At 31.9% G+C, this 19,066-nt stretch overlaps 1 protein-coding gene across 5 annotated transcripts in view; it reads left to right on the top strand.

The window, feature by feature from the left end:
* Positions 1-19,034, top strand: part of LOC148614827 (adhesion G protein-coupled receptor G6-like) — a 33,301-nt gene extending 14,267 nt beyond the window's left edge. For 2 of the 5 annotated variants that reach the window (XM_088589231.1, XM_088589232.1), the window contains exons 10-26: positions 387-490; positions 1,783-1,847; positions 2,777-2,934; positions 3,734-3,860; positions 4,265-4,389; positions 4,757-4,982; positions 8,291-8,462; positions 9,769-9,903; positions 11,366-11,503; positions 11,794-11,943; positions 13,425-13,552; positions 13,734-13,857; positions 14,483-14,627; positions 15,255-15,330; positions 15,712-16,109; positions 17,245-17,328; positions 18,036-19,034. In XM_088589231.1, the coding sequence (XP_088445357.1) occupies positions 387-490; positions 1,783-1,847; positions 2,777-2,934; positions 3,734-3,860; positions 4,265-4,389; positions 4,757-4,982; positions 8,291-8,462; positions 9,769-9,903; positions 11,366-11,503; positions 11,794-11,943; positions 13,425-13,552; positions 13,734-13,857; positions 14,483-14,627; positions 15,255-15,330; positions 15,712-16,109; positions 17,245-17,328; positions 18,036-18,106 (2,426 nt within the window). In that variant the 3' untranslated portion in view covers positions 18,107-19,034. Of the gene's footprint in view, positions 1-386; positions 491-1,782; positions 1,848-2,776; positions 2,935-3,733; positions 3,861-4,264; positions 4,390-4,756; positions 4,983-8,290; positions 8,463-9,768; positions 9,904-11,365; positions 11,504-11,793; positions 11,944-13,424; positions 13,553-13,733; positions 13,858-14,290; positions 14,455-14,482; positions 14,628-15,254; positions 15,460-15,711; positions 16,110-17,244; positions 17,329-18,035 lie in introns of those variants that run through there. The other 3 variants (XM_088589235.1, XM_088589234.1, XR_015923780.1) reach the window with 3 other exon arrangements.
* The last annotated feature ends 32 nt before the right edge of the window (positions 19,035-19,066 follow it).

Raw genomic sequence — 19,066 nt, 5'->3', positions numbered from 1 at the left:
TATTTAATAATGATATTAAATGTTATGGTTTAGAAAAGCTATATCATATTCCGTAAACATTACTTACACACATACTCGGTAGCACTCGCCTCGTGCAACGTTTGCCATCATGTATGAAACCAAAACTGACATAGCTAGCGTAAAGTGTACAGCCAAATTTTGACACATATGGCGCGTCTAAAGTGACCGTAATAGGTCACGAAAATGTAAAAAAATTTACCGCTATTGTCCTATTATAATCGAAATAAATCACAGAAGCTCCATTTTATCGCTGTCGCTGGGGGTAAAATAATGCGGCATAAATGGTCAGCCCGTGGAAAAACAATGATAAAATGAGTTTCCGTGATTTATTTCTTCAATATGATATGGAATAATTGTAATTCTAGGTGGAATATACGTGACTACATACTTGGCAACAGCATATCTAGATGCGACATTTAGTGCTACGAATAATCTTGCTTGGAATTTTGATACCATCGTTAATACGCAGGTCAGTAGATCATAGTTTAGCGGTTTAAGGTAAAAAAAAAGGTACTGATCATTTTAAAATGCAACAAATTTTCAACCGTATAACATATATGAAAATAGTAAATATATACATAGATCACCAAAAGGTCCTCCAAGAGTGTAAACACATCTTTAAGTAGCCCTGAAAGGCCCCGACAACAAAACTAATAAAATCCACGGTAACAAAACGATGACACTTCACAAATAAACTAATAAGTCAAGTAACGACACTAAGACAAATGAATGACCAACATCTCAAGACTGTGGACAGGCGCATGCCTGCGGTGGGTTTAAACTAGTTTTGCAAGGCCTGAATCATAACCCTTTGGTGTAAGGTCTAACATGAACTGAAACAATGCACAAACACATCGTTAAATTCACGCAGTAATACATCCAATTCTCTTCATGGACACTTCAACATACAACAAATAGATCAAATGAGATACCCAATTTAAGGACGCTAGCAGTTACTGAAAGCTAGCTAAAGATTGCTCATATTTGAAATAAAAGTAAGATAGATTGATTGATTGTAGGGGTTTACATGTAACGCCCAAGCAGCAATATTTCAGCTGTATTACAATAAGAGGAATATAAAAAAATGACTTAAAATAATAATTTTATTTGAAACTCGATTGAATGTTTTGCCGATAAATTGCATGTCTCATAATAGTTAAAATTATGAAAAGGAATGTTGTATATGGAATGAGACATCTTGGTTGGCGGTTATTGGGAAAGTTGTAATGGAGGATAAACATGGAGGGCCTATACAGAATGTAGTGCGAAACGTAGCCGATATATTTTGGAAATTAGCAAAAACATACATTGTCAGCTTTTAAAAGTTTTGAATGTCAAGATCGGCTTTTTAGCAACTAAATATTTTATAATTGTATCTAGACATTTTGTCAACTTTTTCTAAAAAGAAAAATAATAATACGGTAGTGAATATTAGTCGCGAGGCTTATGACAGATAATGTCAGTGAAATTAATACACATTAAGTTTACCACAGGCGTAAAAGTAAATTGTAAAGTACAAACTTAAAAAGATGTAAATTCTACAATTCGTCATCTAATATTATCAACTCTGATTCCAATTTTCTTCAGTCGAAACTACATTTCCTGTCCCCTTAATGTTTATATACTAACTCAGTTATAATTAAATAGCGGATTTTTCTAGTCCTCTTAATTTTAGTTTTTCAAACCTTGTATCAATAATCCAGATAATTTTGTTTTTCAATTTAAAAACAAAATAACTAGATTCAATTGAATTCGTTTCAGATAACAGGAGTACTGAACAATGTATTAAGATATGAAGACTATTTTGTTGAGGTTGTGGGTGCGAGGTATTATTTAAATGAAATATAGTATTTAATTCTTTGCATATTTATACATGTAACTCAACAAAAGAAAAAACACCAACGTTTTGGATGTCCTTCTTATAGTTCAAATCCAATTAAGAATTGGCTATCGTAAAAATTTTGTTTATTGAAAATAACTTAAATTGTCCATGTGCATATTGTTTATTGCACTTCGCACAATAAACAATATGCTCATGGAAAATTTATGTTACTTTTCAATAGACAAGATTTTGATCATAGCCAATTCTTATAAATTAATTTTAAACATAGTTTTATCTTTAAACATGAGAAAAGTAGCTCTTAATTTAACTGAATAAGGGGGTGTCAATATTTTTTTATCCATTGAGATATAACAAAATTATTTTAAACAATCAGATCACAGTATTTACCTCAAATTAATTTATGAATAAATATGCAAAAAAGTAAATTAAATAAAATTCTCGGACATACTTTTTATTAAAAATACAAACGAATAAAACTTCACTTGTTTCTTTGTTTTATTATTATTATTATTATTATTCGTCCATACATGTATGAATATATGACAGTTTTACATTCTGGAAAAGCGTCGAGTGATTCACTTCCACGAAAACTTTTAAACTGTAAACAATGTTTGACAATTAAAGCTCCAGACGGCCTTCTCAGATTTGGTGAAATGTAAATGATTTTGTTTGTAAAACGGTCCCTGATTTAAGTTGAGGTGTTCGAATTTTCAAAAGTTTATCTAAAACTGTTACAAAGAGAGAAAACGAATGCCCATGTCTACATAGAGCTTGAAAAGCACGAGTCTTTGCTTAATTTATCAATTGTTGAAATATTAATCGCAAAAAAGTAATGCAAGATATTTGTATTTGCAGTTTTAAACACATTAACTAATCTAAATGTCAAGTATCTAATATATGTTTATAATTCAGGGGACCCGAATTAACAGTTGATGTGCAGATAAACAGGATGACTCTTCAGGACAAATTACCGAATGTCAATGATATAACTTTTTTCATCAAAACAACAATTCTATCACATTACATGTTGTACACATTCATAATTAAGGCTGTCGATGTTACTTTCATAGGTAATGGATTAAGTTGATGTTGCTGTTTGTTAATGTTAATAACGGCATTGCCCTTAAGTGATTGAAATGAGCAAATGTTTGGTATTTCTTTCTTTGTATTTAGTTTGAGTTTTTGTAAAAAATCAAAGACGAAATGTGACAAATTGGAAACATGCATGACAAACCCCACCGATCTGATAGTATAATTTCACTCAAAGATGCTTTCTCTATTTGAAAAGACCAGTATTTGATCTCTGCATCACTGGAATAATTCAGAAATTTTCAATATAATGTTAGAAAAATGAGGTTTGTGACATTGTTATTGTCCTTGACATGTTTATTTTTAGTACATTTTAATGAAATTATAACTCAATTTACCAAAATGATATTGAAAATCTTATATTTTTCCTTGATTATGATGGTGCAGATTGGTGTCTTTTTTTCATAATATGTTTCACCCACTACCTGATTCAGAGACAGACACTTAAGGTTTTTTTTCAAATTTATAAATTGTATTTAAAAACAATAGTTGTTTTATAATAAGCAAAAACCAAATAATTGTAAAAAAACAATTATAGATATTTAGACAAAATGCATTTAAGTTTTGCGTTGTAATTTCAAATCAGCATTGACTCACGGCACAATTTAAATCTTTAAATTACTTTTTTTTTATTTTTACATATTAAGCTATTTACAAATCTTCATTTACGTTCAACCTAGGAATAAAATTTCACTGAAAGTTCAAAAATTTATATTTTATAAGACATAAAGATAGAAGTTGTCCATCATACACGTTTTAAATAATGTCTCTTATTTGAAGACCAAAGTTGTCCTTTGGAAACAACATACAGTGATAGGGGAAGGTTTGATTGGGAGCCTGTGAACATAGGGTCGAACAGAACCGCTGTCTGCCCAACACATTCTTCATTTATGGCAACACGAAAATGGTAACTATCATACTTCCTTGCTAACAGCGAACCCAATACTAACAAACATTTATTTTAATATTACGATAAAATTTAGAAAAAAATGAATGGGACAGAACCGTAAGTATAAAAAGCAGCATTGCAGAAAACACAGTCATGATAGAAAATAAGAGAGATGACGTGTTTTAAACATGCTCATATACTTTCCAAGTGTGATTCAATCTGTGGCATTCATTACATTTTTTTAAGTGAATGAAATTGATGAAATGAAAATATTGGTGCTTGTATACATGTACTGCTCCTAACAGTGTTCGGAGTTTTCTTGTAGATGAAAGGTCTTTCGTAAACTCCTATTTTCAGCTCTTACTTTGTCTACAGAAAAAAGTTGAATCTGTTTATTTAATTTCTTTTTTTTTCTTTGGAAGCAATTTGAATATAGCTAACAATGCCAGCTATGCTCAGTGGGGGTTACCAGATTATTCCAGTTGTCCGAGTACCAGTAAAAGAAACACGACCTTAGAGGAGCTGTCAAAAACTGACATAACTAGCAGTAAGATTTACAGTGACCTACCTTAAACAGATAATGACACATTATATGTATAGAGTAATCACAGTTAAATTTTATGGTATATGGTAGCTTCCTTTTTTTTCATTGGCATATCAAATAATGTGCTATTAAATAACAAAACAAATAAGGTCAGGGTCGGTAATGATAAAGTTTATTCACCCTTTACACATATTTTCCTTTGCTATCCAGTTTAAATGAAACTTAATATACTGGTTGTATTTTCTAACTATGTCGATTTTGATCAGATACATAATTTGAACTAGAATTAAGATGTTTCAGAAAACTTGATTTATATCCCATTTTTAGATGAAAAAGAAACAATAAAATGAAAGTAAATTTCTCTTTTCAGCGAACGCAGCAACAGTTCAAACCGATTTATTGGCTTTAACAAAGGATGCTCCTACCTTCAATGATACCGAAGTATCTTTATCTATGAATGTCATCGAAAATGTTTTGAATGAAAATTCTATTTTTTCAAACGAACGAATGATTGATGAAATGGTTGAAAGTCTAAGTAATTTACTCAACTCACCCGATGATGCATTTTCACAAAACATAAACAAATCATCTGAAAGGTATGTTTCTTTCAAAAATACAATAGTTAACAAAATTTTCAGAATCTTCAGTATAAAACGACATGTTTCTCCTTTATGTGTGTGTGTGTACTTCAGATTTAACATTGTATGATTGTTGTCAAAATTGGTTTTGCTTAGCAATTCTTTGGAGAATTTTCTCCAATTACTTTAACATTTACTTTACCAAATCAAGAAAGATTTCTGAAGGTGTTTCAACTAATTTATTTTACTTAATAATGCATGTAGTTATAACAAAAATAATAAAAAAGATCTCTACGCTTTCCAAATACTTGCCGCTCATTAACATATACGACTTAATATTACGAGTGAGTGATAGTTTTTACACCCCGCCACACGAAGTGGCAAAGAATTATGTGATATCTTCCGAAAAAGTTCATGCCCGTCTGTGTGTCTGTCCCCCCAGATAATTACTTTAGAAGATATTGAAAAAAAACCTTATTCAAACTTTGTTCCGTTATTGAGTATTATAAAATATAGATCAAAGTAAAATTTCAGGCTTTATGAATTGGAGTTATCTTATTTTGAATAACAAATCACTTTGTGTGTTATAGATGTGGAGTCCAAAATACACAACTTGATCATGAAATGTCCCATTAGATGCCCTATTATTGTTGTTACTTTTATAATACGTTGGTATCGGTTATAATAATATTTCAACCGTTATCATAAAGAAACTAATCGCCATTTATATATTGAAGAGGCTTCACAATAATAAGATGGACGTAAGAAATTCTTTTTAGCTCACCACTTGGCTTCCGTTGTCGTCGTTAATAATTTTTCAAAGCTTTTCTCCTCTGCAACAACTGGGACATTTTGAACCAAACTTGTCATGAATGTTCCCCAGTGTATTCTGCATAGAACTAATGCGGGGATTTGTGAATCTTTGAAAGAGTAATCAAGGGAACCAAGGTTATAGCGGTAATCAAAAGAATGTAATCCAGCGACAAAGACCACACATGGAAAACAGACATACACAACAAAGAACATAAAGTAACTAAAATCATACATACAAAGTAACAAAAGTAAATGAGCAACTCGGGCTCCAATAAAAACTGGGAGCATGGACCAGGTGCACCGGTAGAGTAAGCGTCCTCTGCTTTTCTAGAAACACCCGACATGAAAAACATGGTCGCCCTTACTATAAATAGGGAATATCTCCAAAACCGTTTGGCATAGGCATATCCTGACATAGGGTACGCGTTTCTAGCATGAGATCAGTGATAGAATTTTCCTGGAAATAAAAGCCATGTTGGAGTTATTGCCTGTTTTCGACATTTTCCACCCTTTTTAATGTAATTTATTTCAAAAATTTTCTTCTCTTACACTATCGGACTTATTATAATCCAACTTGGTATGAATGTTCCTTAAGGTGTTCTGCATAGAACTGATGTGGTGATATTTTTTCCTTGGAAAACATGGCGGCTATTTCTAAAATAGAATGTAATAATAATTATAAGTGGTCAAATTTTTGTGTAAATCTGTTCAGCTATGTTGGATCTATTGTCCAATTTCTACGTTTTTTCTCCATTTTTAATGTTATAACTTTTATAAAAAATTCTCTTCAGAAATACTGGACGGAAATTAATGAAAATTGATACGATTGTTCCTTAGGTATGACCGTTGGGAATTTTTGTCCAAGACAAAACTTGGAAGCTTTTTTTCAAAATTAAAATGTTGCGTATCGAACCAGTTGAGCGATTCAAGCTCTTTAGAGCCTCCAGTTAACCTGCATACAATTTGTTTTTCACACATTATTATTCATCAGTACGGGGAGCTACATTTTATTACATAAAGACTTACTTTCATTCAGAAGCCAAAATATAAAGTCACGCGTCAGTTTATATAAACTGAAACGGTTGGATTTTGGTTACTTTATGTTCTTTGTTGTGTATGTCTGTTTTCCATGTCTGGTCTTTGTCCCTGGATTACATTCTTTCGATTACCGCTATCACCTTGGTTCCCTTGATTACTCATTCACCGCGAATGGCTACGCTTTCTTAGTCATACCATAAATACAATAAAATTGAATTTATTGTACTAAATTTCGAACTTAGGAAGTGATTTTAATTTTAGAATTATGAATTTCCTTTACATTAGTATTATTATATGTGTCTCGGTTCTGAAGGTATGCCAGAGCGGTATAGAAGCCGTTATTTGACTCTTAACGAGTCATCGTTGCCTGATTGACAGACTTTTGGACCCTATATTATATAAAATGCGTCTCATATGCTTCTTAAGCTTAATATCCGATATTAACATCTTATTGATAAATATTTTGTATTTACAAAATATCATAAAAATGGGTTTTTATTATTCCATAAAGTCCCCTGCAGGTCCCCGTGTCAAAAGAATAGGCCTACAGCAGCGCTAGGCTTGTCTTAAAAGGCGACTAAATAGTGCTCAGAAACCTAACCGGCGGCTAGGCGCTCTACCCAGGTGGAGGAATGAGGTACCCCTGGCGTGTTACATGCTGGGGTTGTCAGGCCATAATACGGAAAACCTGACCGCAAACCATAGTGATGCACCGTGTTGGGAAAGATGCAACATTCCTCGCACGTTAAAAACCATGCTGTGGTATTCCATAGGAGCAGGAACCTTTGCGCTCCGCCACAGGAGGCTAAATTGCCCGACCCTACCCATCCCCCCTTTTATCTTGTGGCAATAAAATTTTGTCGACCCTATTATCCTTGTTTCCCATCCCCTTTTTCATATCATCTTCATTATTTCATGTTCATTTTATCATCCATTTCATGTTCATCGCCTGAATATAGCTGAAATATTGCTGCTCGGGCGTTAAACCCCAACAATCAATCAATCATTACTCCATAAAAATATTTCCTGTAAATTTTAGTTGTGTTTAATTATTTGGTCTTGAACTAGACGTGTCTTTCCAACAAAGATCAAGATCAATATATTTACAATTTATATGTATTTAGTTTCTTTTTTTTTATAAAAGCGACGTTTTCCAGTTGTAATTATTTATATATTCTGTACAGATTTTATCAGCTTTACTTCTGTGATAATTTGATACTGCCTGTTTAAATTGCTATATAATTAAATGTAGTGGGAGGTGAAGTCTTAGTACACTAGTAAACCTCGTTTAACCCGTCATTTATATCGGGAATGCATGTACCAATTAAGTCAGGAACATTGCAGTGGTTTTTTGCTTGAATTTGCCAATGTTTATATGGACTTTCTTTTTTGTTTAATCCATTTGACTATTGACTATCTTTTATCAATTCGGTAACTATTTATTACTCTAGATTTGTTACTGTATGCTTTAATAGGTTTGTGAATTACGTTGAACGTCTTGGTAACAATATAATCTCGTCAGATAGGACTTTTTCATCAGTACATGAAAATCTAGCTATGGTCGTGCGACAGGAATTTCCAAGTAGTTTTGAAGGGATAACAGTTAATGCTAAAGTACAACCAGATGAAAAACTAACAGATGATAAGGTATGGGTGATGTTTACTAATTAAATAAACCTTAGGGGAAGAACTATGCATTTTCACTATATATATATTTACAACTAGCATAATTGGAGTATAACACACATCTTCGGAAATAAAAGGTGATTTATAAATCCGATTTATATATATGTTTCTTACTTCCAAATAATAATTACTGAATAACCTATGAACGTTTCAATATATATCAATTATGAGATTCTATTGTTAATGTGATATTCAAACATGAAAGCAATATGACTGATATGAAGAATATAGCGGATTTTTATGACACGCGAAATTTAACAAAAAAAAAAACCAAAAAAAAAAACACCGTTATCAGACGCATACAAAATAAATCCTCAAAAAGAATAACGAAAATGATTATCTGAATTCCACAAATGATAACCTAGATTTAAAAAAACCTGCTGGTATGTATGATCACAGCCATTGCAAATGCCTCCTGTAGGAGCACCTTCCGAGGTATTTATTCGGACTTAAATTATATTTAAACACATAAACCTTTGAAAGAGTAATCAAGGGAACCAAGGCCACAGCGGCAATCAAAAGAATGTAATCCAGGGACAAAGACCAGACACGGAAAACAGATACACACAACAAAGAACATAAGGTAACTAAGGAAACTCGGACTCCACTAAAAACTGGGAGCATGGACCAGGTGCACCGGTAGGGTAAGCGTCCTCTGCTTTTCTAGAAACACCCACCGAGTTGCTCATAAAAAGTCAAGTTCGGGGTAGACAAACGAGGAAAACCTATTTGTTAGAGTTCTAGCGCGATACAAAAAGTCTGCGTAGTTTCGGCAAGCTCTGGCATAACGTATGAGTTGTGATATGAACACTCCATACTCAGGTGCAGAAGGGATGTTGCCACAAATGAAAGGAAAGTTGACAATTCTGAATGAAAAGTCATCACGTTTGTCGGAAAATTTGGTCAATAGTTTTCCTTTACCATCGATTTCTAAGTGTAGGTCAAGATATTAGGCTGACTTCACAGTGTCTGTAGTATCCTTTATCTCAAGTCCCCGAAATTAGGAATGTTTAAAAAATAATACGTCATCTATATAGCGGAAACTGAGATTAAAGGATCTAGACAAACGATATTCTTTCTTTCTGATCAGATTAGCTATAAAGTCAGCCTCATACGAGTGAAGGAATAGGTCAGCAAATAAAGGAGCACAATTTGTTCCCGTCGGAATGCCGACCGTTTGTTGAAAAACAGGTCCACCACACTGGACAAATATGTTATCGATTAAAAAATCCAGCATTTTGTAAAGAGTGTTCTTTTTTAATTGTAGATTATCATAGAGAATGGTGAAAATATATCAATTGTGGACTCAGGTGTTGTAGTTCCTGCTACAATTTTAAATAAAGCCCAGAATATCCCACATAAATTATCTTTTGCCATTTATAGCAACAATAAAATATTCAAGGTAAATATAATATTTTTCAAATCTCCGTGCTCAAATCAAATATATCACATCTATTTTTGCTTATCCTATGCATTTTTGAACGGGTAATAATCTCAAAGTAGAATATTGTTTTGCAATTCATTTTATATCTCCAGATTAACTAATTAATTAATTCTTCATAAACTGGAAAGAAGAAAATTGTAAAAGATTGGTTCTTTAAAACTCTTTTTGTTTGAGGTATTAAAAAAATAACAAACACGTCTCCTGCGTTGACGCCAGAGATACCAAGGATAATCAAGTGAACCATTATGAAATTAAAAGGATATATTCCAACTATAGACTAGACAAGTAAAAAAGACAAACGCAATCAGAGCATAAAATAACAAGAATAATACTTACAAAGACACAAGCAAATGCTAAACCCGGTCTCAAATAAAAACTGGGGGTAAGGACCAGATGCATTTCTGGATACACCGAGTTACGCATGAAATGCCACGTCGTCTGAGATAGAAGAATGGGGAAAGAAAAACAATGACACAGTGAACAAATCTTATGGTGCAGAGAAAAACACAAGGGAGTAATGATGCACGAGTTCATAAAGACAACCATAAATTATTTGTAGTGATGCATGTAGCAACATTACTATCCTTGAAGCCTAACTGTAAGACGTGTGGCACAGTACAAAAAATCGGCATAGTAAAGGCAAGCTCTGGCATTACGCATGAGTTGTGATATGAAAAGTTCACATGTGATGGTGCTGAAGTGATGTTGCGACAGTTGAAAGGAAATTAGACAGCTCGAAATGAGAAGTCTGTTTTTGTCATATAGTTTAAGTATTCATTTCCATTAATCTTTAAGTGTAGGTCAACAAATGAGGCTGACTTCATATTGACTGTAGTGTGCTTTATCTCAAAGTCTTTGCGGTAGATGCGATGTATAAAATCGTCAAAGAGTAATCAAGGGAACCAATGTTATAGCGGTTATCAAAAGTATGTAATCCAGGGACAAAGACCAGACATGGAAAACAGACACACACAACAAAGAACATAAACTAACTAAAATCATACATACAAAGTAACAAAAGCAAATGAGAAACTAGGACTCCACTAAAAACTGGGAGCATGTACCAGGTGCACCGGTAAGGTAAGCGTCCTCTGCTTTTCTAGAAACACCCGCCGAGTTGCTCATGAAGTCAAGTCGGAGGTAGACGAAGGAGGAAAGACAGCACGTCATCTATATTTCGGAAACTGAGACCAAACTGAGATTAAACTGATATCAAGCTGAGATTTCACTGAAATCATACTGAAATTTATCTATATGTTTATTACCGTTTTAGATTTGATTCAAAATAAATAAAATTTTGTTTTTTATTTGCAAAATGTAAGACTTCTTTTATTTACTTTTTTTTCATTCATGAAATCAACATTAAAGTAAAAGCGTTTTGAAATACCAAGGACAATTTATTCACATAAATTTTAAACAGGGTATAGATGCCACAGATTTACAATCATCAAATGCAGATCAGCAGATAGACGTTAATGGACCGGTAATATCAATCACTTTACAGAATACCAACAACTTAAAGCAGCCAGTTTTGTTCAGATTTAAACATTTCAATGAGGTAAAGTTACTTTAAACATAAGTCTATTAACAATTTAGTTAAATTGTCGCTTACAATATAGCCTCTGCTTATCCTTTATTTTGTCAGCTGCTTTTAAATCTATATCTTAAATATAAAAGAAAATATAATAATAATTGAAGTGAATTTCTGAAGCTGGTCAAAAGATGCATAGATAGAGCGCTCAAAATTGCGTCATTACAATGTATAAATAGTAAAGTAAACCTAGCTAGCAAGTTAGCACCAAAACAAATCAATACTGGTTTCAAAATAGTTTACATGTTTTATTTCAGAATTCTGATAAACCACGGTGTGTTTTCATCAAAACAAATGGGTCACTAGAGTTTGTATGGTCTACAGAAGGCTGTTATGTGAGGAGCAGTATTTCTAGAAGTCATACGGACTGTGAATGCTATCATTTTACAAGCTTTGCATTGCTGATGGTATGTAGATCAAAGTTAATAAATAACAGCTTCATCTATCTATATAACATTTAACAATAATGGTATAATGGATCAAATACCGTACAAATCATAATTCGTCAGAATATCGGCTAAAAATACTGAAACGTCAGCTTTTGGATGATTTAAATACGTCAAAACTCCAAAACATGGCCTAAACGTGAACACAATAAACAGAGACGATCTACATACACAATGTAGTGGACGAAATAAAACAAAGAGATATAAACTGAAGAAAAGGGAATCAAGTCATACAAAAAAACTAAAGCACTAGCAAAATGAACTCTCACAAAAATCGGGAGTGACATCATGTGCTTCGGAAAGGTAAGCATGTCGTCATTTGACAGTGGATTCCGGGAATAATCTAGCAACAATAACACGTTTTAAACACTAGTGATATTAGGGCAAAAACATTCATTTTCAGGAAATAACATGTTGTGAACGTAGAAGATAATTGAAAAAAAATAGATTACGATAACGAAAAGTTACCATAAAACACACGCCATTACAATTATTTTAAGAATTTTATCTTGATCTTGATATCACAATTATGACATCATATGAACTCCGAAACAGGTAACAAAAAAATTCCTTTCACAGAAAAAAGTTTGTCAGATTCTCGTGGGCAAAACGTTTCATCGTAACAACGTTAACTCGGGGATTGAGTGGTCATATAAAAGAAGTACCGAAGATGAACTGGCTTTTGTGCTTGTTTAGCTAACATGTATCAATCTCCATTTAAGGTTTTAGAACAAACAAGTACCATAAGCAGTTTTTTGTTACGTTTATTTTTATTTTGTTTTATGTTTGTGTTGCTTTAATTTTGTTTTGTTTTTGTTTTTGTTTTGTTTTGTTTTTGTTTTTGTGTTTGTTTTTGTTTTTTGTCATTTCAAATTTCATTGAAATGGGCATATTAACTTAAACTTTTGCGTTTGCGATAATAAGGTTCTCTTGTTCATAATTAAAATTTAAGGTTGTCAAAGCTCAGTGAGTTCGTCTGAATAAATAAATATAGTAATAATTATAATAAATGTAAAAAATATTCCAATAGTCTTTTATTCATTATGTTTAAGAATTTAGATACACTATAGTAATTTATGATTAAAACCATGTATTGTTACCTAAACATAAGTAAATTGTGTTAAAATGATAATAGCTCATTAAATAACAAGGCCCAGATAGAATGTTTGATATTTTGTAACCTTAACTAAAATTATAAATTTTATTAATTGTGCTTCACTTTGGAAGTACTAACTAGTATTTTGTTATTCTCACGAGATTAGGGATATTTATTTTTAGGTTTATTTTATTTCTCCTTCGTAAAATAAATAGATGGAGACCGATCTGTTAGGTGATTTTGAATATTTAGTTTTAAAATTACATTGTGAATGTAGGTGAAGAATCGACTCATTATTTTAAAGCATCACTATTTAAAACCAATTTTAGTATGATCATTTTTTTAGGATATTTATCAAACAGGAGAAAGGTTGAGTAAGATCAATCGTCTTGCTTTGACTTATATATCCTTCATCGGATGCGGTGTTTCTTTGTTAGGACTGGTGCTTACTTTGATAACGTACCTAATGTTCAGGTGAGAATATATTTCACAAATAAACAGGTGTATCTAGTAAATTGACAAAATATTATATTTTTCCGTTCACTTTACTTTTGTATTAAATATATTAATGACTTATCGATTTATTTATTTTGATTTGATTTTGATTTACTTTTTATGTTACATTTTATTTTGATTTGATTTCATTCTTTTACAGAAAACTGAGGACAAAAAAAACATCAAAGATATTGATTCAATTGTGTTTGACTTTGATTTTAACAAACACCACATTTTTAATTGGAATGCAGGAATATACTCTAGACCATGCCATTGGTTGTAAGGTATTTAATTTGATACATTTCGTAGATAATAATCTTGTTTTTCAATCAATCAATCATGGTTTGAGGAGGGAACCATTTTTAGAATTTTTGTCACACATTTTTATCAGTAATTTAACATGTTGCTGTTGAAACTTAAAAAAAAATCATGACACTATTGTAATTCATTCAGAAATCTCTATCATTTTGTTTAAAACAAAAAGTAAGTTCTCACTTCCTTTTTCATGTAATGTGTTCGGGTAAAACATTACATCGGTTAGTTCTGATAAACATTATTTTTCTTCCATATTCAGACAATTCGATTTTAAGTGCTTCTCTAGTTAAATTATTATTCCAACACGGTATGTAAGAACATTGTCGATGCTACAAGCGTATACGGTAAAAATTATCTTTACTGAAAATGAAATGTGTCTGCGACTTATTATTTCTTTCTCAGAATAATTTTTAAAGACCGGAACAGCTGGATTGACGCCCTGAAAGATTCATAGAATGTTTTCATAAAAGGGAGTCGTACATACTTTGGAAGTTATGAGGTGTAATGGGCTTTCTACTGCAGTTAGCTGACTTTTTGTACCAACTCGTTACGAAGTTTAAAACACAGTAATATGTTTTTGGTTTATAATTGTAGATAGTGGCAGCTTCTCTCCATTATGTAACACTTGCTGCTTTGTGCTGGATGTTAGTTGAAGCTTTCTACATGTATCTTGCTCTTGTGAAAGTGTTCAATATTCACTTTTCCCACTTCCTATTGAAATGTTGTCTTTTTGGCTGGGGTAAGTGAGATGTGTTCAATATTTTACTTTTATTTTACATTAAATTTATTTGTTAACCTTTTTATATTACTTACTCATAGCAACTTACTCGGCAATTAGTTAGTGAACGTTGATTATGTTACATTTGATAAGCATTTGGTATCCATGTCCTGCTCTGCCAGTTTCACATGTCACATAGAAAGTGAGTTAAATTCGATAAGTTCGTTGGGCTTTCAATCAAGACCTGAAATCGAACTTTAGAGTTTTGATTCATCTGTGAGATAGAATGTGTATACTGGTGAATCCAATTGTGATAACGACCATAAAACTAACATCTGTAGTGATTATATGAACAAAAGATAAAACATTCTTGTTTAAGAGGCTCATTTGACAGTATATTTGCGCTATGAACAAGGTCTGAAGTATTGCTCTCTGTCTATTGAATAATTTGTTGTTATTACTTCATGGTAATTCAAAATATTATTACTAATTGCCTAGTTTACAAATTATCTTAAAAATTGACAAAATTTCATTAATGCAAGTCTCTTTCTATCTTCTAATTTATATGTCTGTGAATCAATTATCTGAACCCTGTTATTTTATACTGTATATCTCTCTTCAACTTGTAATGTAGGTTTTTTTTTTAAGGTGTTCCATTGCTTGTTGTCGTAGTGACGTTGGTTGTTAACTCCACCAATAATTATGGTAAACAGAAAGGAGGAATGTATATAAATTTCAAACACTTCAGATATCGCATTTATTCTGTTAAACAGTTAATTCTTTGTAACTTGTATATGCCGCTTGGATGCGAAGTATTAAAACTGCACGACTTTGTTGGAGAATTATAAAAAAGGTTAAATTGTTTATGTTTTTACTTTTTCATCACTCGCTGCAAAAAACATTTATGAGTTTTACATATATATTACTAAAATATTTTTGTGATCATTAGGAATTTGCCATGTAAATTAAATGCACACTGCAATTTTGTCCAGTTAGTTTAGATTTAGTTTTTGTTTTGTTTTGTTTTGATTGTATGTTTTTTTATGTTTTTGTTGAGCGGTTTCTTTTTTACCTTTTACAAATATGCATAAATTGTCTATTTCAGATGTTGGTTATCGCCAAAAGCTTTTTATGCCGCATTTCTGGCACCAGTGGGAACTATTCTTATCCTTAACTTTACAACATTCATTCGTGTTTTTCTTATTATCGCCAAGGGATCGAGGATAACAAAAGCAATTAATGATGACAGTAAAACCAGTGTAACAAAGCGTTTGAAAGGAGCTATAGTTTTGGTTACTCTTCTTGGGCTCACATGGGCCTTAGCGATATTTGCAATTGGTGATGGCGGAATAGTAATTCAATACCTTTTTACGATCTTTAATTCCTTGCAAGGATTGTTCATATTTATATTCAACTGTTTGTTGAATACTGACGCACAGAATGCATGGAGGAGTTACTGTCAAACTCACCAAAAATACGACGATTCTTCTATCAACATTAAAAGTAATTATATTTTGGAAAACAAATCTTGAGAGGAAATAATATTTAAATTAACAAGAGAAATAAATAGTTGATAAAAGTTTATTTAATAAACGACGGTTAATACTATTATTGAAATAAGATTATCTTGACCCGTCAAAAATGTGTCCTTTCTTTTTTTGAACGAACTATATAATTAATTTGTTATATTGTACCCTGAAGAGAAAAAAACATCAGAGATATGAAAGAAGCAACAAGTACTGCTAGCATTCTTTGGTTTCAATTTTAAATATTAACCGACAAAAACACATCCTTACAGGTTTTTTTCGCAATGTATTCATCAATCGCATTTTACTTCAGAGAGAAGTTGAATATTTTTACATTTCATGTTTATAGTGTAAAAATTAAATGTCGGTCCTTTCTTGTTCAAATGCACTCGTATTAATCATATAGATATTGCAATTGTTGGTATATAGCACACGAGTTTGAAGCAGGGATTATCGAGAGCAGCATACGAACCACATTTTAGAAAGTTCAAAATAAAAACAAAACATGTTTACAGGAAGTTATAAAAAAAAGTAGAAATCGGAAACACTGATTCTACCAGAGTATGCCAAATAATCTACATTATTGTAGTGAAATACAAGAACTGAAGCATCAGTATGGGATTTCGAATTTTGTGATACTGCACATTTCGGTAAATAAGGGTAACTACAAAATTGACGAACATTGATCCGATTCATAATCAAGTCCAGTCGAAAATAAATCTGACAAAATAAATATTACACCAACGGAGCAGCTGGTACCGCAATGGTCCTGGCTTGGTACAGCCATTTCAGACGAAATGGTCGGTTAAGTCTAGGTTTTATAGCGCGCTAAACCTCCCTCTTCCATTGCAGCGCGATCATACCAGTGGTGATTAAAAAACATTGGCATGCTTTTGTCATAATCGGTAAATCAGCGGACACATCAGCACAAAGAACATTTCACACACATACACAAAAAAAAATCATTAGTCATTGTGTTAGAAGGTTAGAAGAAATATGTGCTATATAATTCTTAGCCAGAATTAATTCTCAGATAAATAAGTTGATAGAAGCTCGGACAAACGGACCAATGAAAAGTTTTTTGACTAAACGTGTACTTTTTTTATTTACAGAAACGTCGTCCAAGAAATGCACATCTGATGAAATATACGAAAAGAAGGATTTTACTGATATATCAAAAGATAACGATACCACCTGTAAGTTAAATGTAATGCTTAGGATTGCTTAGGATTAAAACGTTAACTCCTTATATCATATACTCATTTTTTGTACATTTTTGTATATTTGACAAAATGACGGCAACATTCTGTGTTTTATTCTCTTATTCTCTTTGACATAGCTCTGAAGTACGGAAAAGTAAAATTTGAACAAAAGAGGTATTAAATATCACTGAAATAATGAACCCTAGCCTGTGCGATTTGACCTTTTAACTTTTAGTCTACAAGGTGGTACCTTTGTTATTTATAGAATAAGAATTGATTCCGTTCATATAAACATTAGCTTAAGTCCTAAGAATACCTGTTCAGGTACTTAGTAGAATACAATAGATTACAATATACCGAATGTCTTTAAATCTAAGAGAAACAGGGTAGGCTGCAGCTATTATAATTACTATTATAAGCGGGTACAGTAACGAAATAGTTGCCCCTAAATAATCCAGCAACATAAAAATAAACGGGAAGTGAAAACGAAACAATACATACAAATGCCAGAATTCCTGATTTGGGACAGGCGCAATAACTGGGCGGGGGTGCAGTACTTTGGCGTGATCACGACCCCCCGTTTTTAATTCAGGTCACTTTGGGAAAAAACAACATTTCACAATTAAACAAACCGAAAGGTCGGAATCCCTTACTAAAATAGAAACAAAAGAACTGAACTTAGCCTTTATTTTAATTTTCAGATGCTAATTTACGGAGTCAATTTGCAGATAACACTAAACGTTTTCCGTCATACTCAGGAACAGAAATGTGATAATCAAGTATTACCTTAGTAACCAAAGCTTTTCTAGTTGTATTATCATTCCAATGTGGAAACAAATTGTCTTAGCATCAAACAACCTTTTTTTAAGAAAAAGCCAATAAAACAGAAAATAAAGTTTACAAAGTTTATTTGTCGGAAAACACTTGTTTTGCTTCTGCGCCAGGTCTTCCAAAGAACGTGTTGCGGATTTGTTGTTGAATGTTGAAAACAATTGTTTGTTTTTGTTTTTATTTAATTGGTGGTAAATAATAATTCCGAACCAAACTTTTCTTATGATGCCTTAGTAGTTGTGATAGTTCATGCATATTTATAATATGATGTGTGTATGTCTGTATTTAGTTTTTACTTTTATTATAATTATTACTATATTTATTTATTATAATTATTATCATATTTATCTAGTAAAATTATTATAAGTAAACTATAATATTTTTATTATTATTATTATTATTTTTATTATAAAAACGTCTTTTTCTCTATAACTGTAGTAAAACTCGACTGACCAATTAATTAGCCAAGATAACAACTAGGGAATAGTCGGATGTATGTTGTACATTTTTGTACGTTTTCTTTCTTTGTTATTAGTTTTTTTTTTTTTCATTTTTGTTTCATCATTTACGATCATTTTGTTTCAGCATCAACACAAAGTCGGACGTCTTTGATTTGAATTTGAAGATCTTAAGTTTATTACTTTGCTTAAAAATTCAAAAAATACCTACCACTGAATTTAGGGACGTATAAAGATACTTATAATTCATGGGAGAAAAATTCTGTTTTAAAATGTGATGTATATATTGTACAAATCTGGGGTTGATGTTTTACATGAGATAAACCATCTGTGGAGAGTGACATAATCCATTTTGTAGATTTTGTTATTTTATGTTTCGTGTAGAATTCATAAATAAATGTTAATTCTTTATATTCTTACTATTAAATGATTCACAGAGAGCA

This window comes from Perna viridis, chromosome 6, assembly GCF_037379345.1.
Source record: "Perna viridis isolate PV_CMFRI_1.1 ecotype Kerala chromosome 6, ASM3737934v1, whole genome shotgun sequence".
NCBI classification, from domain to species: domain Eukaryota; kingdom Metazoa; phylum Mollusca; class Bivalvia; order Mytilida; family Mytilidae; genus Perna; species Perna viridis.
The sequence above is the reverse complement of the archived record's forward strand: the minus strand, read 5'-3'. Positions and strand labels throughout refer to the sequence as shown.